Raw genomic sequence first — 26,008 nt, forward strand, 5'->3', positions numbered from 1 at the left:
GATATTGATCGGGAGAGCCCGTTGGAGGGCCCCATTCATAGGCCATTAAACTGCCAACACGATCTGTGTATGACCAGGATTTATTTGTCTGTGTATGGCCAGGTGTAGTCCTGAAGTGTAAGAGCAGCTTCTGCCCCAATTATGTAATAACTGTTCCCCCTAACTGACCTTCAGACTGGGCCCCTTTAGCTCATAACAAGGTTACAGATATATAGAAACATTGGGGGGTCACCCTGCTATAGTTCCAGGGGTACCCAGGGCACAAATAAGCACTCACCCCAAATCTCCCCCTAACTGACCTTCAGACTGGGCCCCCTTAGCTCATAACAAGGTTACAGATATATAGAAACATTGGGGTGTCACCTTGCTATAGTTCCAGGGGTACCCAGGGTACAAATAAGCACTCACCCCAAATCTCCCCCTAACTGACCTTCAGACTGGGCCCCCTTAGCTCATAACAAGGTTACATATATATAGAAACATTGGGGTAACAGTCACCCTGCTATAGTTCCAGGGGTACCCAGGGCACAAATAAACACTCACCCCAAATCTCCCCCTAACTGACCTTCAGACTGGGCCCCCTTAGCTCATAACAAGGTTACAGATATATAGAAACATTGGGGTAACAGTCACCCTGCTATAGTTCCAGGGGTACCCAGGGTACAAATAAGCACTCACCCCAAATCTCCCCCTAACTGACCTTCAGACTGGGCCCCCTTAGCTCATAACAAGGTTACATATATATAGAAACATTGGGGTAACAGTCACCCTGCTATAGTTCCAGGGGTACCCAGGGCACAAATAAACACTCACCCCAAATCTCCCCCTAACTGACCTTCAGACTGGGCCCCCTTAGCTCATAACAAGGTTACAGATATATAGAAACATTGGGGTGTCACCCTGCTATAGTTCCAGGGGTACCCAGGGCACAAATAAACACTCACCCCAAATCTCCCCCTAACTGACCTTCAGGCTGGGTCCCCTTAGCTCATAACAAGGTTACAGATATATAGAAACATTGGGGTGTCACCCTGCTATAGTTCCAGGGGTACCCAGGGTACAAATAATCACTCACCCCCCAAATCTCCCCCTAACTGACCTTCAGACTGGGCCCCCTTAGCTCATAACAAGGTTACAGGTATATAGAAACATTGGGGTGTCACCCTGCTAAAGTTCCAGGGGTACCCAGGGTACAAATAAACACTCACCCCAAATCTCCCCCTAACTGACCTTCAGACTGGGCCCCCTTAGCTCATAACAAGGTTACAGTTATATAGAAACATTGGGGTGTCACCCTGCTATAGTTCCAGGGGTACCCAGGGTACAAATAAACACTCACCCCAAATCTCCCCCTAACTGACCTTCAGACTGGGCCCCCTTAGCTCATAACAAGGTTACAGATATATAGAAACATTGGGGTAACAGTCACCCTGCTATAGTTTGTACCCTGGGTACCCCTGAAACTATAGCAGGGTGACTGTTACCTCAATGTTTCTATGTATCTGTAACCTTGTTATGAGCTAAGGGGGCCCAGTCTGAAGGTCAGTTAGGGGGAGATTTGGGGTGAGTGTTTATTTGTACCCTGGGTACCCCTGGAACTTTAGCAGGGTGACACCCCAATGTTTCTATATATCTGTAACCTTGTTATGAGCTAAGGGGGCCCAGTCTGAAGATCAGTTAGAGGGAGATTGTGGAAGGCATATGGGTAGTTTTATGCAGGAGAAAATTCCCTGTGCACTATAATACTAAGGGTGTGTTATATTGTAATAAAATGTACAAATAGTTTCACCCCAGGGTACAAATTAAGACTCCAGACTCTCATTATCCCATGCTAATTAAGATCCTATGATAAACATGTGACTATGCTAATGAAGGTCGTTAGAGAACAGGAATCATCAGCCCCCCTTTACATATTGTGGGGGAACCTTTTTACCAAAACAAAGGCACGGCCCATAGTTCTTTGTTGTCAGTAGTTGAAGCAGATCCAGGCTTGGGGGGATCCAAAATGGGATAAAAAGGTGTGAGAATGAGAGGTGAGTTAGTTTGGGGAAGAGACGTGTGGGTACAGGAGCTCTGCAGGCTAATGAGGAGACTCTGCCCAAGGACAGGTAACTAGATCAGTGTTTCATTTATTCATGTTGGGGGGATTTCTTTAAATCCTTTACAGATATATATTACAAACAATTTTTAGAATTACATTTTTTCAAAATGCAAAATTACCCAGGGCTACTAGTGTGTGTGGGTTTTTCATAATCATCCCTTGCAATATTTTTGTTGGCCAATATTAAAACAGTAGAGCCCCGATTTTACGCACCTGGATCTTACAGTTTCCTGCAATTGGCACAATTTTGTCACAGTCCCATACAGACAAGATTTAACATTTTCTCGGATTTTATACTGTTTTTTTTTGCCATTCCTTGGGGAAAAATCAAATAATTGTATCACAGACACAAGATGGTGTTATTCAGGCTCACAGACAGACAGATAACTGTCAACTGAGATCTATTTATTGAAAAATAAAAAAGCTGGCAGGGCTGCTTTAATGGAGAAATATACCCGTATATACTCGAGTATAAGCCGTCCCGAGTATAAGCAGAGGTACCTAATTTTACCTCCAAAAACTGGGAAAGCTTATTGACTCGAGTATAAGCCTAGGGTGAGAAATGCAGCAGCTTCTGGTGAATTTCAATCAAAAAATTGAGGGTTTCTGCTCCCATAGGAAGTGCCGGTGTCTTGTTTTTGGATGCCGGAGACCATTCTTGGACGCCAGCGAATATTTTTGGAGACTATTCTTGGGCGCTGGCGACTATTCTTACACGCCCACGACTATTCTTACACGCCGGCGACCGTTTTTGCGCTTGACCCGATTATAAGCTGAGGTAGAGTTTTTCAGCATATTTTGGGGGCTGAAAAACTCGGCTTATACTCGAGTATATACGGTACTCCATTTTAAACATGCTTGTGCTGAACATACTTTTTACTTGTTGTTTCATTTAGGAAAATAACAATAATTAATTTATATGGTGTCACAAGTTCCTTTCACTATTCTTCCCAAAACAGGTGGGTCTTTACTTCATGTTTTTAAAAGCACAATGGAAACAAATCAGAAGCCTCTGTTTAAAGATTCCCTTCTGTCCTCCAGCTGCAGCCAGTCAGGCTCTGAGATAAGGAGCAGATCATTATACAAGCGATTCTGATAGGCTGGCTGACTGTCTCATAAAGTGCTGTCCCCACAAATAACTAAAGATTTCACAAAGAGTCACTACTCCGGTCCTTAAAAAGGGGCCCCATACTTGTAATCCTGCTATTGCTCTTTTAATGGTGGTCTACTCAAAAGTATGATCTTATCAGCTTCATCACCGATGCTCTCAAAATTGGCATTGGCAAACTCTTGGACATCTTACAGCTTGGCAGGTCCCTCTGTTCTCAATGCAGCAACTCCCGGCTGAGATCACTTCTTCCTTTCCAAGGCAGTCAGGGAACAATGGAAGGGTGTTCATAGGCTCTGGTGGTCCCTCCCTTGGTTTGGGTTCCAATTCCAGTTTCCTTTTGGGGTCCTTTTTCTTTTCCAGAGGATGGTAAGTTCGGCCAATTTAAGCCTATTATTAAGTGTTAGACTGACCCAAAAGGCGTAAGGTTTGAGATGATTGTTCAATAAAGTATTTTCCATTTTATAAAAAAACTTTTGGTCTGACCTGGTATGGTCTCCAGTGTGCCACACACACTTTATATTTTGGGCCATCCCTTTACTTGGTGAGTATTTATTAGTAGGTGTATTTATGATAACAATTTATTTTTTGGATAAGGCCCCTCTGTTCTCCAGGCAGCAACTCCTGACTGAACTCACTTCTTTCTCTCCAAAGCAGTCAGGGAGGGGTGGAAAAGTGTTCACCTCCCTTGGTTTGTATCTCAATTCCAGTTTTCTTTTAGCTCTTTATTTTCCAGAGGATGGTAAGTTTTGACCATTAAAGGCAAATAGCAAAACATAATAAATACTATTCACACCAGTCTGGCACTCATTATGCATAGAGTTACCCAATTATGTAGCATGTAGAGACCCCACGTTATAGTATGTTTTCTAATGGTTTACATTTCAACCTCTGTAAACCCCAATACCCTACTTTTTTTGTTTTATGTGAAATAAAAGCCCCTAGTCGTGTTTAAGAAATGAAAACAATTGCTACAACAATCCTTTATGTGCTTGTTTGTCTCCCTTTAAAGAAAGAAGAAGGAGATGCAGAACATCCCAGACCACCATAAGGCACCAAGCGGATACAAGTAGTAGAATCCAGGAATTCCTCCAATACCTTCAGTCCAACCAAGGAGCGGCTAAAGGGTGTAGGAGTGGGTAAAGCACCAGCACATGTAGACCACGTGTTACTGAGGAACAGGACAAGGCTCTCTCAGAAAACCAAACAGCAGCAGATCTTTTTGTGTGCAACTTTTTAGCGGAATGAAATATGAACAGCAAGACGACAGCCTTACGGGGCATCGGAAGGTTTTTAGAGAAGAGAAACCCTTGATATGTGAAGAATGTGGCAAAATATTTCCTTTTAAGACAAAGCTCCTCACACATCAGAGAATTCACACCGGGGAGAAACCTTTCCAGTGTACAGAATGTGGCAAATGCTTCTCTCAGAAGGGCAGTCTCCAAGTACACGCAACTACTCACAGGGATGAAAAACCATTCACATGCTCAGAATGCGGCAAAGGCTTTTCTACAGGACAACAGCTAAGAATTCACCAGATAGCTCACACAGGGGAGAAACCCTTCACATGCACAGAATGTGGCAAAAGTTTTTTGCGCAAGCGCTATCTCCAGACGCACCAGGCCATTCATACAGGAGTAAAGCCTTACACATGTACGGAATGTGGGAAAAGCTTTTCAGAAGAGGGTAGGCTTCGTAGACACCAGAGAACTCACACAGGGGAGAAACCATATCAATGTACAGAATGTGGCAAATGCTTCCCTGAAAGGTCCAGCCTTGTGGTACATGAGCGGGTGCACTCTGGCGCAAAGCCCTTCTCCTGTTCAGAATGTGGCAAAGCTTTTTCTATCAAATCACAACTGGTGATTCACTGGAATTCTCACACTGACGCTAGGCCTTACTCCTGCTCAGTTTGTGACAAAGGTTTCCATCAAAAAAGTCATCTTCGGAGTCACCTGGCAGTTCACACGGGAGAGAAACGTTTCGCATGTAGAGAATGTGGCAAAGGCTTTAATAACAAAAGCCACCTCCTGAGACATGAGAGACTTCACACGGGGGAGAAACCCTTCACGTGTACAGAATGCGGCAAGTGTTTCTCGGCGGAGAGCAACCTTCAAAGTCACCATAAAACTCACACAGGGGAGAAACGTTTCAGATGCACAGACTGTGGGGAGAAATTCATTAACAAAAAAACTCTTTTGATTCATCGAAGAGATCACTTTGGAGAAAAACCCTTCACATGTTCAGAATGTGGGAAAAGCTTCCCAGATGACAGCAGCCTTCAGACACACCAGAGCACTCACACGGAGGAGAAAGCTTTCATCTGCACTGTATGTGGCAAAGTCTTCACTAGTAACAGCAACCTCTTGAGACACCAGAGAATTCACACTGGAGAGAAACCCTTCACATGTTCACACTGTGGCAAATGCTTTCCAGACAAGTGGAAACTCCAACGTCACCATAAAACTCACAGCAACCCCAAGAAGTTAAACCTTTTAGATGTAGAGAACGTGGAAAATGTTTTTCTAGAGTTGCAAGCCTAAAGGATTAAATACTTTTCACAATTTAGGGGCAAGCTATATCACTGGATGGAATACAAAGGGCTTTCCTTCCGTCATGCTAACTCTGACATTTTTAAAAAAAATTAATTTACTGTAAGTAAAATTGTCGGGAAAAGGTTTAAGGAAAGGGAAATGCCAATGGCTTTATATATGATCTCAAAGTTGCCTATCTGGCAAGCCAACAATCCAATAATACAGTGGCAGCTATGGAGACCTCAGACGTGCCAGAAGAGGACTACATCATACATGGGCCACTAAGCTTCCTATCTAGTTTAGACCTAAGGGAAATGGTGAATAAACACCTAATTCGTTAGTAGTTAGATTTGGGGAAACAACCTATTGAAATGGGGGTAAAGTATCTCCTGGACATTTGGGCTGGTACCTCAAGGCCAAAGTGGTGACAAATGAAATAAATTGTTTTGTATTGAAGTATGAAGGTCAATGGACTTCTATGTCAGATACACATCCACTCAATGGATTGTGGGATAAAGTTGCTTTATATGATAACCATTATTAATATGATTGGGTCACTGTATATAAGGCTAATTGATTTAGTCCTACGTGAATTGATCTGATGGGATGAGTTTCATTATTTGTGTCACAGTCTGTAAAATCTGGCGTTGGTACAAAGAGTTCATTGATGCCACAGTTCCAACTTCTTTTTCATAGGCTGAATGACTCTGTTGGGTGGATAAGCCCATGGCTACGAGTCACAAAACTCACACGGTTGTAAAGTGAAATAAAGTCTCTTTTTAACCATCACGTGTGGCTTACTGGTGTGTCCTTAGATTCTGTTAGTGCCGTGCCCACACATTTCCCGTTATTGGAACAATCCAGTAAATTCCCAATGTAACGAGAAGCTGGAACTGATCTGTTTTGGCTACTGCCGAAATTTGCTTTTTTTTTAATATATTTTTCTTCTTGTTTTTAACCTCCCTTTCTCTTCTTCTGACCTTCAGGTAAGTGGAGATGGTGTCTCTATCTGGAGGCTCTAGAGTTTTCTATTCTATATTTTATAGGTGAAACAATCAATCAAATAGTAAAATATCCACATGACAACTGTTAAGATTAAAAAAATAAGCAACAGGCCTCAAAAGACACGTGAAGCAGCTTATGCTAGCATTCATAGAGTTAAATCTTAATACTGCTGGATTGTGATATTGCATCAATTTGGAAAATAGGAACAGAAAGTGTTGGCTCTGGTTTGTGGTTCTTATCAAAAAACCCTGAAACTATCAAGGACATTGAACACAGTTAATGAAAACAGCTCAGTGTCTCAAGGAGATTATAAGTCTGCGAGTTCTTTTTCATTTTTTTTAGGCCCTGAGATAATAATAATAATGAGAAATAAGCAGTGGCATAACTATATGTTACTGGGCCCCACAGCAAATTAATTTTAGGGGCCCCAACATATCCAGAGGTTGTCCGGTTTTACCAATATTTATTGAAATTGTATATGAACTAGAGTCTCATGGGGCCCCTATACCCCCTGGGCCCCCCTGCAGCCGCAGGGTCTGCTTGCTCTAGTTACGCCCCTGGAAATAAGCAATAATTACTGTAAATAGGTGATGTACTAACCTATGAAATTGAATCAAATATGTTACGTACATTAAAAATGTTGATGATGTTTTGCTCTTGGTATAAAATTATATTATACGGTGTAAAGAGGGTTCAGCCACTGTCCGGACCTGTGTGATTTTTTTTTTTGTATGAAGAAATTCACCGGCACCGGAGTTGCAATTGCAAAAATGGAATGGGCTTGCCCTTCTGTCGCAACTCCTGGGTGCCAGTAGGGTTGCCACCTTTTATAAAAAAAATTACCGGCTGCTGGGGGGGCGGGGCCTCAAATGGGCGGGGTGTGATGTCAAAAGGGGCGGGGCCACGCGACGGAGACCCGCGGACGCTAGAAGAGGCAAAAAAAAAGGTAAGTTGCAGGGGATTGGGGGCAGGCCGAGGGCTCATTTGATCGTATTACTGGCATTTACCGGCAGCTACATTGCCGGTAAATTTGTAATACCGGCCCCGGCCTTGGCAGGTATTTTACCCTAGGTGCCAGTGAATTTCTTCATACCTTGGATGTGAGGTGGCCAATCACTAGGCACCAGGGTAAGAATTTAGGGTTTGTGGGGTTTCTCCAACCGTGATTGGAATTGATTGTTTTTTGCTAATCTGCAGTTTGGTGTGTTGGGGAAAACAAACCAACTGCCACTGGAACCTTGGGTTCTGGCTGCCCAACAAGGTATTGTATTCTAGATCCGGGGAACTTGTACAAAGAAACACCAACGAGTGGATCAGAATAACAAGTTCCGTTTATTGAAGGCCAAACATAGGCTTATATAGGGTATAAGTAAAGACATGCCAATATAGTGACGTATTAGCATAGTACATATATGTCTAACAGGTACAGCATTCAGGATGGACAAGAGAGAAATAAAGAGACAAATATGTTCAGAGACATTTTGGCTGAGACAAGCGGATAACATTGTTTATGGTACATGATGATACTTGTGCAACGTTGTCTAAGAAGAGACAGTACAGGGTCGTACAGAAAAACAAGTACAGAGGCCTACAAGGGTCGGCACGTAGGCATGTTAACCCTTCATGGTGCACCTTTCAAAAAATCTTATCTTCTGAGTTTGAGCATTATCCGTGTAATTACCTGGGGGTTTAACTAGCGAACTCTTCACAACTGATAAGATCAACGTGTAAATATGGATTGTGGGAAATCTTACTTGGGCACAGATGATGGGCCTCAGTATGGCAGAAGTCCCATTTGAATGGATACAGTGATTTTTAAGACATTATGGGGAGCCTGGACCATGGGGGTCAGTCTCATGTATAGCATTAAAACCCCCCTCCCCAAAACTCTTCTACACTCCTGCACCAACATGTGGGGAACAGTGTCAGACTGGGGCACCAGGGGCCCATCCAAAAACCTTAGACTAGAGGTCCACTCTCAGTATTATTATTTTTCCTCTCTTCACTCAACTTCTATTCTCCTAGTCTCTTTTCTTTACAGACTATAATCTATATTCCACTATTTTCCACTATTTTTGAGTTTTCCTGGTATCCTGGTGGGCCAGTCCGACACTGGCCGTTCCAAAGAGTATAAAACCTAGTCCTACTAATGAACCAGACAAGTTCTGCGTCATATCTTGTGAGGTGTATTGCATGTCTCCCGGAGGCCTCGGGATCCTGAGTGAGTTACCCCAAGGGTGTGGCAGGTGAAGGGCAGTTAAGGACCACCTTTACACCCACAGATAATTTTCCAGCAACCAGATGGGCCATGCCAAGTTTTCTTGGATTGGGGTGCAGGGAGAGGTCTAAGAGAAGTGGGTGTAACCAATGAAATTCCTGTAAACAGGTGCGATTCTTGCTATTATGCCACCTGAGGCGGCCTTCTTTCGCAGCCCCCACCCCTCCCCACGGCACTAACCTTTACAGCGCTGGAGAGGGCAGGGGCGGTCCGCGATGCATAGTGCAGAGGGCGCAATAGTTTGAAAACCGGAAATTTGGCTCTTAGTTACCAGGAGTGGCATTTTTGCCGCCCCTGGCAACCAGGGGGGCGCTGCTGCCTGAAGCGAGTGTCTCAACTCGTCTCATTGGTGGAGCGCCCCTGCCTGTAAATGTCTTGTTGGGGAATGATTTGGGTTACATGGTAACTGCTTTTGTGCCCTATGACCAGGTCTCACTGGGTCCAGCTGCACTGGAGTGTGGCCGCCCAACTCAACAGGTAATTGTAAAAAGTAAAATACATAAGTAACTGGGAGGGAGGACTGGGAGGCAGGAGTCTGAGTCAACAAGTGCCTGAACCAGTGTTGTCCAAAGTAGGAATAAGAAGGGAGATGGGGTACATTCGGAGGGGCTGGCCCCAGAAATTTGACAAAATATGGGCAGTATGGTTGGACCCGGAAATTGCACAAGACTCTTAACACACTAGGGGCAATTTATGTTATATTTAATGGTATACTGGTAATATTGTTTTAGGGTATGTATGTAGAACCTGCAAATAACTGACACTGCAAACGTTAATTTTGTTTATGTTTATTGATGGCATTTCATACTATATTATTCATTGTACAACGCATACTGATCAGTGATATGATGTACAATGTGTACATTTGAAACTAAATAAACACGAATTGTTTAAAAAAAAAAGAAAGAGGGGAGATGGGGAGGAGAGGTTTCCATTAGGAGTCTCCCTGGTGCAGCCCAGTAGTGTGTCGGCAGTGAGGGATTTCCAGAATGTGATCCCTGGTCCTGTACCCAAACTGCCTGAGGTCTTGAGGGGTCAGCATCTAGGCCAAGCTCAGGAGTCACTGCAGAAGCATGAGGGGCAAGGACTCAGAGTAGGGTCCTAGTGGATACTGGCCAGATATAGCCCCCCCCATGCCAGAACCAGTACTGGGGGGGGGGCAGGTGGTCGGTGCTAAGGAGGGGAGGCTGACAGTACCAGGAGTTGCTCCCAAGTCAGAAAGCAACAAAGCAGTTTTTCCAGAAGTCCAGGATATTAGGGACAAGCCCAGTGGTTTATACCAACCCATGAATAAGAAGGTCAGTGGAGACCAGGGTGGTATAAAGATGGTGGAAGCAGCCAGCTAGTTTCTAAGTCTAGGCCCAGGGAATGGGGAATTAGAGAGAGGCTGGAGGGCCCCTCAGTGAACCAGGTGGGAGCAATAGGTCAGATGCCTGCGGAGAGCAGTGATAGAGCATTGCCTGTTACTCAAACCTGCACTTGAACCAGAGACCGGCAAAGTGGGAAGTGTATCTACTTCAAACCAGTCCAGTACCTGAGATTATACTGATACAGCCCTCGAGGAGCAAGACTATAGGCCTGGGAGGTACCCTGGTCCCTCATACTGTATAATATTAATGGATATTTCAATAGTTACCTGGTTATAATTATGGATTAATATATTATTGTGGCAAGATTATCTCCACATGCTCACTCTAAACAGGGGAGATATCATGATACAGGTGTGTAATAGTAACTAGAACAGGCCAAGGTATCATCAGAAATATTTGTGCCAGTTCCTAAATCAGACACATGACAGGTCTCTCTTCACTAAGGTCTGGAGTCATTTATAACAGGGTCACAGACTATGTTGACCTTCTCCAAGCCCAGGCTGATAAGTCATTCCATGGGAAGGGGGACTTAAAGTTCCCAGCAAGACCCTCACAGGTGAAGTGAAGGTCACATATAATGTATACTCACATATATTTCTCCTCACAGAAGCCAGACCTGTTGTACCCAGATGATTAAAGGAGAAGGAAAGGTTAAAAGTAAGTAAGCCTTATCAGAAAGGTCTATATAAATATACCAGTAAACCCCCAAAGTAATGTTGCTCTGAGTCCTCTGTCAAAAGAAACGCAGCATTTCTTTCCTTCTATTGTGTACTCATGGGCTTCTGTATCAGACTTCCTGCCTTCAGCTTAAACCTCATTGCCCTGGGCAAGAGCATGCTCAGTTTGTTCCTCTCCCCCCACCCCCTCCCTTCTCTACTGTAATCTGAGCCCAGAGCAGGGAGAGACACAGGCAGGAAGTGATGTCACACCACGTTAATACTGCAGCTCCTATCCTAAACAAACAGAGAGTTTCTAGAGCTTTTTACTCAGGTATGGTAAAACATTCTACAGAATAAATATAGTATTCTAGCTTGTACTATTGCAGCTAATCTATTGCCAATAAAATGCCTCCGTAGCTTTCCTTCTCCTTTAAAAACTAGTGATGGGTTCAAGTAGGGTTGCCACCTTTTGAAAAAAAAAATTCCAGCTGGTAGGGGGCGGGTACAAAAAGGGGTGTGGTGTGATGTCAAAGGGGAGGGGCTTGTGACGCAAAGGGGAGGGGCCACGGCAAGGCCAGGATAAAAACCGAAGGACAAGGTAAGTTTACCGTCGATTGGGGGCGGGCTGAGGGGTCTTTTTAAGGGTATTACAAATTTACCGGCAGCTACATTGCCGGTAAATTTGTAATACGGGCCCCGGCCTTGGCTGGTGTCTTACCGGCTAGGCTAGTAAAATACCGGCTAGGTAGCAACCCTAGGTTCAAGGTAATTTCAGCTTTCAAACGAGTCCAAACATGACAAGGGTTAGTACTGTGTATATCACATGTGAATATCTGGGCAGGGGCAGGTCACACAGTATTGATGTTTAGTATCTATGGAATCCCTGAGAGAATTAATAACCAATGAATATAATATCATCTCTCTCCTATGTTCCTATAAGGAGTTATGGTCATTATATTCTTGGTCCAGTTCCTACTCACAGGAGCTCATACTCACTCAATCTGTGTCCTGCTAGGCCACACCCCCTTGCATTCCTGAGGGAGGGGGGAGTGTGCTGTTATTGGATGCCCTGAAATCACTGATAAATTGTCAGCTCTTCTAAGAATTGGATTTACTTAGGAGGACCAATTGCTGTCGGAAGTTCCTCCAGTTAATGTTCCCTTTGCCTCCAGGACCAGGAATTCTATATCTTTGGTAAGAGTATAAGTTTCTATGTTTTTCCCTTTTTATTTTACAACTGTTTGTAATTGTATTATTGAATGTCTGTCTCTTTTTGTACCATCTTTTTGTTAATTGCACTCTTATACCTTTTATAATATTAAATATACAACTTAATAGCCTAAAAGAGTGTAACTGTGAGCCTTAACCCTCTGCATGCTGAATGGAGACAATAGTCTGTGTGTATGTGGATTAACCCTTGGGGGGTATTTATCAAGGGTCAAATTTCAAAGGGTTAAAACCTTCGAAATTCGACCATCAAATTGAAAAACTTTGAATATATAAATAAACGATGACGATGATGATGATGAATATTGAATTTGACGGTTTTTCACCGAATTTGGCCATCCTACGATTGAATAAAAATCGTTTGATCGATTCGAACATTTTAGCCATCGATCGAAGGATTTTTATTCGATGTGTAAAGACTTCAAAAATTTTTCTAGAAGGTCCCCATAGGCTGACACAGCACTTCGGTAGCTTTAATTTGGCGAAGTATTGAATTCAAAGTTTTTTTAAAGAGACAGTACTTCCACTATGAAATGGTCGAATAGTCTAACGATTTTTACTTTGAATCATTTGAGTCGAATATAGCCAATGGTCGAAGTACTCAAAAATTTACTTCGAAATTCGAACTTTTCTATATTCGAAAATTCACTCGAGGCTTAGTAAATCTGCCCCTTGGTGTGCTGGAGTACTGGTTGAATTAGTAGGAACTAACTGACTCTAGTGAGAGAGTGTTTAATTGGCGTAGTGTGAGTTATTACCTGTTAGCATGGCCGCCATCAGGGGGGCACGGGGTACTACTGTACTGAGCCGGGACCTGAAGGGGGGCCCACAGAGGAGAGCACAGAAAATCTTTCAGGTGGGAGAACAGACACTCCAGCTGCTGCACTCAATCTCCTAAGGAACAAATACAGACTCGCCTCTTCTCACTGATTTAAGAGGCTGCAGTGACAGCTGTGTCCATGCTACAAATACTTGTTGAGTTGCAAACTCCCCCCTCTTAGCCCCCCTCTGTGCTCTGTGTTCAGCTTGTGACCTAAGGTTTTCATGTGATGAGCACGGACGGGGGCTAAGAGGGGGGAGATCGCAACTCAACAAGTATTTGTAGCACGGACGGCACTGCAGCCTCTTAAAGGGATCCTGTCATTGGAAAACATGTTTTTTTCAAAACACATCAGTTAATAGTGGTACTCCAGCAGAATTCTGCACTGAAATCTGTTTCTCAAAAGAGCAAACGGATTTTTTTATATTCAATTTTGAAATCTGACATGGGACTAGACATTTTGTCAATTTCCCAGCTGCCCCCGGTCATGTGACTTGTGCCAGCACTTTAGGAGAAAAATGCTTTCTGGCAGGCTGCTGTTTTTCCTTCTCAATACATTGAGAAGGAAAAACAGCAGCCTGCCAGAAAGCATTTTTCTCCTATAGTGCTAGCACAAGTCACATGACCAGGGGCAGCTGGGAAATTGACACAGAATTGACACAGAGCTGAGGTCCCGTCCTCCACATATATCTGTAGGACCCTGGAATACACCTGCGCAAGTACATGCATTGATCGCATTGGATTGGAGGGAAGGAGTCTGGAGCCAGATCGGTTAGCCTGCTGCGGTCGGTAAAATTCACTGTGTTTGGGGCTGGAATTGGTGATACCCGGGGCCCCCTTTGGGTTATTACGTCCAATATTGTGGCCAGAGTGACTATTTGGCTGTGACGGGGGTCTTGAAACTGTAACCGCATTTGGATTATACATTTAACTACACTCCATGTCATTCGGACTCACACAGACTGCGGTCTAATACAACAGCCCCATACCGACTTGGCTACACATCTAGGGCTGATTAGTCCCCACCTCATCGGAGTGTTATGGATCAATAATAATTATTCCAGCAAACTCTTCCCAACTTTGTAACAACGGATACAACACTATCCAGCATTGCACCTTGTCCCGGGAGCTCCCATTTCATTGACTGCAAACAATTAAGCCTCCCAGGAGGGCTTTTATCAGACACCTATTTTGAGTGGCTCAGTTCCCCTTTACAAACATCTAATTTCTCATTGTAAGTTTGTCAGGGGAGAGGGATCCCTCAGTCCTTCTGCAGCGCTGTCTCCTTGGTTTTTAAATCTTTTTAACCAGTTCATGGTTAAACAAATAAATATTGCCTTTTATTTTGACTCTCAGAATATTTTGTAATTCCATATCCAAATTAATATTATAATGGTGAATTGGTGATTTGGAGTTGAAGTCCCATTTTTCTAATATTTATATTTACTCTTCTAAGTTGGGTGAGGACACTCCATGCGGCCTAATTCACCATTTATTTAGTTTAAAATATATCCTGCGCCAACCGTTCTTATTTAGCTTTTGAGAAATGGATTTCAGTGCAGAATTCAGCAATATTAACTGATTCATTTTGCAAAAAAAAAGTTTTTTCCCATGATAGTATCCGTTTAAAGGACCAGTAACATCAAAAATTTTTACATAAAAAATCCATTCTATATGCTAAAAATAATGGGCATGCCCTAATAAATTAATACAATACACCTAGCATTTTTTTATTAAAAAAATTAAAAAAACACCTTTTCTCCATTGCATTGGAAAACGGCGGAAAGGTGACTGGTTCGCCATGGCGTGTGCACTCCGGGCGCTGTTCCTGTACAAAGACGCGGACGTAAGGAACCTGCAAGTCAGAACCCAGAGCAGCCGCTAAGTAAAGTTGTGTGAGGCATCAGAGCAGTGGTGAGTGAACTGAGACAGAGAAAAGCAGAGGATTGAAAAGGCTGCAGAGAGACACTGAGGGGGCAGAATGCTGCAGGCAAATAATAAAAGTGTTTTAAAGTAATAAAAATATAATGTAGTGTTGCCCTGCACTGGTACAACTGCTGTGTTTGCTTAAGAAACACTACTATAGTTTATATATCATTTATAGCCATGGGGGCAGCCATTCAAGCACAGGATACACAGTAGATAACAGATAAGTACTACTATAGTTTATATAAACAAGCTGTTGTGTAGCCATGGGGACAGCCATTCAAGCACAGGATACACAGTAGATAACAGATAAGTACTACTATAGTTTATATAAACAAGCTGCTGTGTAGCCATGGGGGCAGCCATTCAAGCACAGGATACACAGTAGATAACAGATAAGTACTACTATAGTTTATATAAAAAAGCTGCTGTGTAGCCATGGGGGCAGCCATTCAAAGGAGAAAAGGCTTAGGTTACACAGCAGATAGCAGATAAGCTCTGTCTGTCTAGTGGTGTTATCTGTTATCCATTAGTTATCCTGTGCCATATAGTCGTTTTTCAATTTCCGCCATTGCTCCACAGCAGCTTGTTTATATAAACTATACTAGTGTTTCTGAAGCAAACACACCAGTTGTACCAGTGCAGGGCACCAGTACATGATATTTTCATTACTTTAAAACACTTTAATTTTTTAGTGTTACTGTTCCTTTAAATGCTGCGGGGGGGGGGGGATAGAAAAGCTACCGGCAGAGGGGAGGCAAAGGCTGTGGTGGGGGGGGGAGAGATAAATTCCCTTGACAAAAAGATTCTGCAGGGGGAAGAGACGCTGAGGGAGGGAACATAACTGCAGGGCAAAAGAGCAGGGAGATAATGTAACAGAACGGCAGAGTTGCTGTCAGTGTGAGCAGAGAAAAGCATCCAGAAGTGACGTCAGAACCCAGAAGAGACACCCAGCAGAGACACCCAGCAGAGACACCCAGAAGAGACACCCAGCAGAGACACCCAGCAGAAACACCCAGCAGAGACATCCAGCGGAAACACCCAGAAGAGACACCCAGCAGAGACAACCAGCAGAAACACCCAGCAGAGACATCCAGCAGAGACATCCAGCAGAGACACCCAGCAGAGACACCCAGCAGCGTGTACGTAGGGGAGAAGAAGGACAAGAAGCAAAAAGATAGCAGAGAACCATTGGACGCCGTGGGACAGAGCCGGTTTGAGTTTTTTCCTATGTCTTATCCAACCAGCAGGAAAGATCAGCAGATTGGAGGTAAGTAATGTCTATGCATTTGTTTTTTTTTATTTTAAAAATTGTTTTACTGGTCCTTTAAATCAGTGAGTAAAGGCGAGTCTGTATTTCTTCCTCAGGAGAGAGAGTGCAGCAGCCGGGGCGTCTGTTCTCCCCATGTCCCAAAATGTGATCCCAGGGTCTCCCCCACTCATCCCTCCTCCTCCCTCTCTCTGCCTCACACACACTCAAGGCGCATCCAGGGGGGGACAAGTGCCCCCCTTTTGCCCCATGTGGAGGGTTGGACTGGGGGGCTCACCAGGACTGCCATCCAGGGCCCCCCTCCGCCCCTCCACCGCTGTCTCCTCCCTTCTGGCCCCCCCTGCCTCCCTTCCAGCCTCTCCTCCCAGTGCTGCGCGTCAGGAAATGGTTATTTTCAAATTGGGAGAGGAGGGTCTGGCCTGGCAGGGGCCCATGAGGGTCGGGGCCCACCGGGTTTTTTTCATGGTGTCTGACCCTGCCTATGTGTGGATGCCCATGGGGGCCCGGCTGTGCTACACTTTTTGAAATAGCAGGGCCCCCTTTGACCACGACCACCTCTTCCTTCTGAAAAGCCGAACAGCTGAAGTCCTGAAAGCGGAAAAAAGACCCAAAGTCTTGAAAGGAGGCGAAGTTGAAGTCCTGAAGCCACGAGTTCAATTCTACTGAACACCAATTTTTTGGTTTTTTTTTAAATCCCCTGTCCACCAATGTATTATTGTAATACTCTATAGGCCCCTGCCACCAATGTTTTTTTTAAAAATATTCTCTGGGGCACCAATTTTTTTTTTACTTGTAAAGGGGCCCAATGTTTTTTTTTTAAAAAAAACTTTTATGGGGGCCCTGGCGCCAATTTTTTTTAATTTATAAGGGGGCCCTGGTCACCAATTATTTATTTTAACTTGTAGGGGGGCCCGACCACCAATTTTTTTTTTTTTTTTTTGAAAACTTTTATGGGGACCCTGCTGCCACCGTTTTTTTAACTTATAAAAAGGGGCCCTAACCATCAATAGCTTTTTATAACTTGTGTGTGGGGGGGTTACCTTTTTTAGCGCTGATGTATGGTGGGGTGGGCGGGATCTGGGGTGGGCGAGGCCCAGGGGGGCCCAGGGGAGCCCGAAAATGTTGTTGTACGGGGCCCCGTGATTTCTAATGGTGGCCCTGCCTGTTAGAGAGAACAGGGGAATAGTCCCATTAGGTTTCTATCGTCTGTGAATGATAGATGGTGGCAGCGAATGAGTTTGTGGGTGTTGGTTGGTATTTGGGGTGCTGTTGTGTTAGTCTAACCTGTGTACAAAGTGAGTGAGAGACTGAGTAAGTGACCCCTGATAGTCACACCTAGGGGCACATTTACTAAGCCTGGAGTGAATTTTCAAATGTAAAAAACTAAATTTTTGGGTTATTCGACCATCGAATAGGCCATATTTGACTTCGACTACGATATTCGAATGATTTGAAATAAAAATCGTTCTACTACTTTGGAAGTACTGTCTCTTTAAAAAAACCTTGAATTTAATACTTTGCCAAATTAAAGCTACTGAAGTGCTGTGTTAGCCTATGGGGACCTTCCAGAGCATTTTTTTAAAGTGTTTTAACATCGAATAAAAATCCTTCGATCGATCGGTAAATATCGTTCGAATTTTTATTCGATCGTTCGACCGCTAAATTCGGTGAAAAATCCTTCGGCTTCGATATTCGAAGTCGGAGGATTTCAATTCAATGGTCAAATTTCAAAGGTTTTAACCCTTTGAAATTCGACCCTTGATAAATACCCCCCTTAAAGTCACGTGTAACTGGAAGTACCAAATCCGTGACAATTACTAATCAGCCTTATATTGTGACATTTCTATTCTATGTGTACTGTATATTGTGAGTGGCTCCCTAAGCTCAGTAAGTGACAGCAGCACAGAGCATGTGAATCAGTGAATCAGCAGAAAAGAAGATGGGGAGCTACTGGGGCATCTTTGGAGACACAGATCTTTACTGCTAAAGGGCTGTGGTTGCCTTGGGCTGGTACAGAAGCACAAAACATCATGTACAACATTTCTACCTACTTCTTTAGTTAGGCTTTACTTCTCCTTTATTGCACATAGGCACAATCTTTCAAATTGGTGATAAACATGAAATAAATTCACATTCTGTATTTAATTACACACCACTGAACCTCTGAAAATTACCTCTTATGCTGCTTAACCCTTTACGTTGCATAATAATTTCACTTATACTAAGCATGTGCCTTTAGAAGATTTATAAATAATTTCATTCCAGGGTGCAAATTAAGGCTGACTCCGCACTCGTTATTTTATTATTCCATGCTAATTAGGGTCCTTTGTGAACCATGTGACTATGCTAATTAAGGTTTTTATCTTTCAGGAAGTCAGTCTTCCTTTACACTAAAACAAAGGCACGGCCCATAGTTCTTTATTGTAGTTGAAGCAGATCCAGGCTTGGGGGGATCCAAAATGGGATAAAAAGGTGTGAGAATGAGAGGTGAGTTAGTTTGGGGAAGAGACGTGTGGGTACAGGAGCTCTGCAGGCTAATGAGGAGACTCTGCCCAAGGACAGGTAACTACACGTATAGGATCCCTTATCTGGAAACCCCATATCCAGAAAGCTCCGAATTACGCATAGACTCCATTTTATCCAAATAATCCAAATTTTTAAAAATGATTTGCTTTTTCTGTGTAATAATAAAACAGTCGCTTGTACTTGATCCCAACTAAGATATAATTAATCCTTATTGGAGGCAAAACCAGCCTATTGGCTTTATTTCATGTTTATATGATTTTCTAGTAGACTTAAGGTATGAAGATCCAAATTATGGAAACATCCGTTATCCGGAAAACCCCAGGTCCTGAGCATTCTGGATAACAGATCCCCCCTGAATTCTGTGAATCCACTGGAGTCAGCTTGTGCTACTGAGCCCATTTGTTTCCTCTCATACTGATCACTTATTGCTTTTTTATTCTCCTTATGTCCTTGTGCTTATGGCTCATTTATTCATGTTGGGGGGATTTATTTAAATCCTTTATGAATATATATTGAAAAGATTATTAGAATTTTTTTTTAAAAAAAAAAATACAAAATGACCTATTGCTACTAATATTTGTGGGTTTCACATACCGGGATTGTACAGTTTCCTATAATTTACACCATACAAACAAGTTGCATTTTATTTTTCCTGGATTTTATATTTTCCCAGATTTAATACTGGTTTTTGCCATTCCTTGGGAAATGTAAAAGAATTGTATCACGTACACAAGATGGTGACATTCAGGCTCACAGACAAACTGTCAACTGAGTATATTTATAAGATATATATATTTATTTATATTTATTGAAATCATATATTTATTATATATTTATATATATTTATTGAAATCCCAGTGTTCCTGAGCATCCAAGGAGACTACGTAACATACATAGTTACTATTAATTTCATTAACATATTGCATAAATAAACCTCACGCTTTTGGGTTTTAACTATATATACTCATACACTAACTATAGAGTTTAGTATCACAATAGCCTTTGTATTATGTCTGTCCAAGAAATCATCCAAGTCCCTCTTATAGTCATTAACTGAATCATCACCCGGCAGTGCATTCCCCAACCTCACTGTCCTCCTCACTGTGATGAACCCCCTACTCTGTTCCTTTAAATGAAACTTCTTTTCCTCTAGTCTGAAGGGGAGGCCTCTGGTACGTGATTCTCTTTATGGGTAAAAATATCTTATCTGTTTATATTGTCCTCTAATGTACCAGAAAAGAGTGTTCCACCCTTAGTCTACCCTCTTGACTAGTTCAATTGTATTTCTCTGTACTCTCTCCAGCTATTTATATCCTTCTTCTACACAACCACCAGATCCTTCTTAATTCTGGAAACCCCCAACACACTGCCATTTATTGAATAAGTTATATTTATATTATTTCTTCCAAAGTGCATAACCTTAAAGGACATGTAAAGGCAAAAAAATAAAATCCCATTTCACTTTCTTTTATGAAGAAACCTATCTCCAATATACTTTAATTAAAAAATTTGAACTGTTTTTTTTTATAAGAAACCTGACTGTATGCAGTGAAATTCTCCCTTCATTTACTGCTGTGGATAGGAATTGTCAGACTGTCCCTAACTGCTGTGCAGGGAAACAATCATACTTATGTACAGCAGGGGGAGCTCCCGCCTTACTTCCCAGCCATGCAGAATTCAAGCAGCTTTGTTTATGATGATCCCTAAGCAGCCCAGATCACACTGAGCATGTGCACAGTCTTGGTCTTGCAAAGATGTTTAACAGAGTTACAAGATGGTGACCCCCTGTGGCCAACTTTGAAAGCAGAAATCATTTGTTTTATTAGGCTTGTGGTGCAGTAAGTTTATGTTTAGTATACAAAATACAGCATTTCTAGCCTTATTCCATTTTAGACTTTACTTGCCCTTTAAGTTTATCAACATTGAAACCTCATTTTCCTGAGGGATTTGAATAAATCGGAAAGCTGGGCAGAAAAGTGGTAAATTCTTACATGGAATTTAAAGTTGTGCACATTATAGTATCATCAGAAAAATATCTACAGTACATTCAATGCCCATCTCCATATCATTAACAAACAAATTAAAATGCAAATGGACAAGTACAGACCCCTGCGGTACTCCACTAGCAACACTGATCCATTACAAAATGTTCCATTTACCACCAGTCTTTGTAATCTATCCTTCAATCAGTTCTCTATCAGGTACAAATACTATGTTTCATAGTAGATCACATCCACTGCCATCTCAGAGTGGAGGTTCCTGCTCACCTCCTAATAAAAGGCAAATTAATTTGTCTAGCAAAATCTGTTTTTGCATTAAACCATGCTGGAACAAACTCATAATATTGTGATCTATAATAAAGTGAAAATTCTTATCTCTAAATCTTTCTTATCTCTAAACACCCCATTGAAAAGTTTTCTTACCACTGACGTCCAACTAACAAGCTTGTAGTTTTCAGGCTGAGAATGGGATCCTTTATAAATAGCGACACCACATTAGCAATTTACCAGTCTCTCTGCAGCATGAATTTTCATGCATTAGTAGTTGTATTACTAGAATTGGGACAATTAATAAGGAAACATTCATTTGCTGGTTCCTCAGTTTTGTAGAAAGACAAAAAATAACAGTTCAGAATTTCAGCTTTTTTTATGTTCTCGTGGACAGAGAAATCAATAGGCATCTCATCCATCCAGAATAATATATGTACATGGTGATATAAGGGGTCTGTCTGGCAAGAGCCAGGCTAGATGACTGACTAACATAATCCTGCCCCAAGGAAAAATGGCATTGGCTTTTTAAAGACATGTTTCAGTTACTATAGAGTGAAAATCACCTGCACCTGTAAAAGTTTCATTTTCCATCTGGCAAATCCTAAACTAGCCAACTAACACAATCCCATCCCAGGGAAAAATGGCATTGGCTTTTAAATACATAGTTTAGTTCCTGTAGTCGAAAATCACCTGAACCTGTAAACACTCCAAAATATCAACACATATATAGGTGGAAACGACAGTCTCTAACTCAGTATGGGTGAGTAGGTCATTTTACTGTAAAGCCCAACAAGGATTTAATGATTCTTTTTTCCCTTTCAGGAAAGAAGAAGGAGATGCAGAAAATTCCAGACCACCATTAAGTACCCAGAGATTACAATTAGCAGATTCCAGGGATTCCCATGATTTCCTAAATCCAGCCAAGGAGCCATTACAGGTTCAGCTCATACAATAAAGCAGAGACCAAGATCTTCAGGAATAGGATATCAGGTCTCTCAGAAACCAAATAGCAACAGATCTTCTTGTCTGTCAGTTACAACAAGTCAGAAGACAAAAGAGGCCGAGGTGCAATTTTATTCACACAATGGAATCTGAGCAGCCAACCAACAGTCTTACAGGACATCAGAAGGTTATCAAAGAAGAACAAACTTTCCCTTATGAAGAATTTGACAAAGACTTCTCTTCAACTGTGAATCTTCTTATAAATCCCACGGGGAAGAAATCATTTTCCTGTAATGAGTGTGGCAAAGGATTTTCTACAAAGAAGAAGCTCAAAATTCATTGGAGAATTCACACAGGGGAGAAACCCTTCACATGCACAGAATGTGGCAAAGGATTTTCTATACAGAAGAACCTCAAAATTCACCAGAGAGTTCACACAGGAGAGAAACCCTTCACATGCACAGAATGTGGCAAAGGATTTTCTATACAGAAGAACCTCAAAATTCACCAGAGAGTTCACACAGGAGAGAAACCCTTCACATGCACAGAATGTGGCAAAGGATTTTCTACAAAACATCTTTTCCAAATACACCAAATAGTTCACACGGGGGTGAAACCCTTCACATGCACAGAATGTGGCAAAGGATTTTCTACAAAACATCTTCTCCAAATACACCAAATAGTTCACACGGGGGTGAAACCCTTCACATGCACAGAATGTGGCAAAGGCTTTTCTACAAAGTATTATCTCCGATTACACCAAATAGTTCACACGGGGGTGAAACCTTTCACATGCACAGAATGTGGCAAATGCTTTTCTAGAAAAGATCTTCTCAAAATTCACCAAACAGTTCACACAGGGGTAAAACCCTTCACATGCACAGAATGTGGCAAAGGCTTTTCTAGAAAAGATCTTCTCAAAATTCACCAAATAGTTCACACAGGGGTAAAACCCTTCACATGCACAGAATGTGGCAAAGGCTTTTCTAGAAAAGATCTTCTCAAAATTCACCAAACAGTTCACACAGGGGAGAAACCCTTCACATGCACAGAATGTGGAGAAGGGTTTCCTACAAAGAAAAAACTCAGAATTCACCAAACAATTCACACAAGAGAGAAACCCTTCAAATGTACAGAATGTGGCAAAGGATTTTCAATGAGTAGTAACTTCAAAATTCACCAAAGAATTCACACAGGAGAGAAACCCTTTGCATGCACAGAATGTGGCAAAGGATTCTTTACAAACTTTAACCTCAAAATTCACCAGACAGTTCACACAGGGGAGAAACCCTTTACATGCACAGAATGTGGAAAAGGGTTTTCTATAAAGAGGAGCCTCAAAACTCACCTAACAGTTCACACAGGAGTGAAACCCTTCACATGCACAGAATGTGGCAAAGAATTTACTACAAAGAGGAGCCTCAAATCTCACCAGACCGTTCACACAGGAGAGAAAACCTTTACATGCACAGAATGTGGAAAAGGGTTTGCTAGAAAGAAAAACCTCAATGTTCACCATAGAGTTCATACAGGAGAGAAACCCTACACATGCACAGAATGTGGCCAAGGATTTTCTGAAAAGCATCATCTAACAGTACACCAAAGAATTCACACTGGGGAGAAACCCTTCACATGCACAGAATGTGGCAAAGGATTTTCTGTACAGAAGAACCTCAAAATTCACCAGACAGTTCACACAGGAGAGAAACCCTTCACATGCACAGAATGTGGCAAAGGATTTTTTAGAAACTTTGACCTCAAAATTCACCAGACAGTTCACACAGGGGAGAAACCCTTCACATGCACAGAATGTGGCAAAGGATTTCCTGCAAAGAAGAGCCTCAAAAGACACCGGACAGTTCACACAGGGGAGAAACCCTTCTCATGCACAGAATGTGGCAAACGGTTTTCTAGAAACTATGAGCTCAAAAATCACCAGACAGTTCACACAAGTGAAAATCCTTCACACGTACAGAATGCGGCAAAGGATTTCATCGTCTCATAATTCACCACACGACTCATACAGGGGAGAAACCCTTCATGTGTGCCCAATGAAAGAACATGGAATCCTTTACAATACTCAAGAGGCGGAATTTAGATATGCCCCTTAAAAAACTAGATTTCTTTAGATTTATTAAGCTCTGAAGCAACACAAACTCAAATTCGAAAATACTCCAGTCGGTTTCATGTAAAAGTCGATGGCAACCATTTGAAGATGTTTTTGGCTCTGGGAATTTTCAAGGTTTCTCAATCAAAAGTTTTCAAGTCAAATTTTTAATAAGCCACATTTTTGTATGTGAGTTTAGTAGAGTTTATTCCTGTTTGAAAATTAGAATTTTTCAAATTTTAGTAAATAAAACTCCAGTTTTCGGTACCAATAGAGTTTATTGGTTCAAGGTTAATTTCCAGGCAGAGAGTCAAGGGTAGGCAACAATCAGCATAGTCAGGAGCAAGGCAAGAGTTCCGAATCCAAGAATCAGTCAGGAGTAGAATTATAAAGCTCACAGGAACACTCAGGAGTACAATCTAGATTTGCTCATTGAACTGGGTCCCGGGTTTGTTTTAAAAATTTCCCATCGAAATGCGGATCTATTTGATCTCTTTTCCAGGCATATTTACCATTGGGTACGAATTTTACTTTTGATGTGACATTTTTTGTATGATCTAGAACTATGTGATACTTGATGTTTACTTCAAACAAAAATGTTTCCTATATTTATGTAATAATCTGTTACTGAGTAATGTTTTGAGATTGAGAATTGTGCTAACATTAGCAGATTTATTAAAATTTAAATTTTTTTAAAACTACATTTGAATTTTCAAATTTTAGGGGCAGCTTTATCAGAGGTCGAATTTCGAAAAGATGTGAATTTTATTTTACACTAATAAATTTGAATGTACTCACAACTCGAATGGGAGGTTATTTACAAAAAAAAATTTTACGTCTAAAATTGAATGGGAACAACCTGAAAATTTGATTCGTATTCTAATCCAATACGGGTGAAACTCAAATTGAATTTTGTTCTGAAAAGAACTCAAATGTCAAGAAGCCTGTTAATATCTTCAAATGGGCCAACAGAACTCACTGACTTGTGGAGATTATCCAAATTAGAACTGTTTCTATGGTCAAGGTGTGATAAATCTCACATTCAAATTTACATTAGAATTGGTGCTTTTTAATTCATATTTGTGAGCTTTGACACAAAAAAATAGTTTAATACTGTTTAAAATTTAATAAATATGCCCTTTAAAAAACTAGATTTCTTTAGATTTATTAGGCTCTGTAGCAACAAAAGCTCCAATTCGAAAATACTCCAGTCGATTTCATGTAAAAGTCGATGGCAACCATTTGAAGATGTTTTTGGCTCTGGGAATTTTTGAGTTTTCTCGATCAGAAGTTTTCAAGTCAAAATTTTTTAATAAATAAGCCACATTTTTAATGTGAGATTAGTAGAGTTTATTCCTGTTTGAAAATTAGAATTTTTCAAATTTTAGTAAATAACACCATAAGGCTGTTTGCATTTTAAGGTTATTTGCTCTGCCCAGCAGGTTGCAAGTGTTTTTTGCCTCTTTCATGCTGAAAAATATATCCTGACCCCTGCAGTCAAAATAGATTAGTTTGTGAGCCAATACTTTTTGGAGGAAATCTTGGATAAAAGGGATCTTGATGTTTAGCTGTTGGAACATCAGAAAGTGTTGGTTGGGTGGAGGTGGTGCTGTTGGGTTATTGTCAACATATATGTTGGGTATTGGAGCATCACAAACACTATATGTTGTTGGCCACGTAGGAAAATATGATTCTATTTTAAAGTTTCTTGATGAATTGTCGATTGGAGTGTGTCTTATAAACAGGGCCGCCATTAGAAATCACGGGGCCCCGTACAACAAAATTTTTGGGGCCCCCTGGGCCCCGCCCACACTGACGACCAAGCTCCGCCCCATATCCCGCCCACATCGCAGTTAAAAGACCAC

General features: G+C 41.8%; 1 protein-coding gene across 1 annotated transcript; it reads left to right on the top strand.

The window, feature by feature from the left end:
• The first annotated feature begins 1,692 nt into the window (after positions 1-1,692).
• Positions 1,693-24,844, top strand: LOC108695544 (zinc finger protein 665-like). Its single transcript, XM_041568283.1, has 3 exons — positions 1,693-2,108; positions 4,222-5,749; positions 22,077-24,844. The coding sequence occupies exons 2-3, from the start codon at positions 4,454-4,456 to the stop codon at positions 24,039-24,041; spliced, it is 3,261 nt and encodes a 1,086-aa protein (XP_041424217.1). The 5' UTR covers positions 1,693-2,108; positions 4,222-4,453; the 3' UTR covers positions 24,042-24,844.
• The last annotated feature ends 1,164 nt before the right edge of the window (positions 24,845-26,008 follow it).

Source organism: Xenopus laevis, chromosome 6S (assembly GCF_017654675.1).
Source record: "Xenopus laevis strain J_2021 chromosome 6S, Xenopus_laevis_v10.1, whole genome shotgun sequence".
NCBI classification, from domain to species: Eukaryota; Metazoa; Chordata; class Amphibia; order Anura; family Pipidae; genus Xenopus; species Xenopus laevis.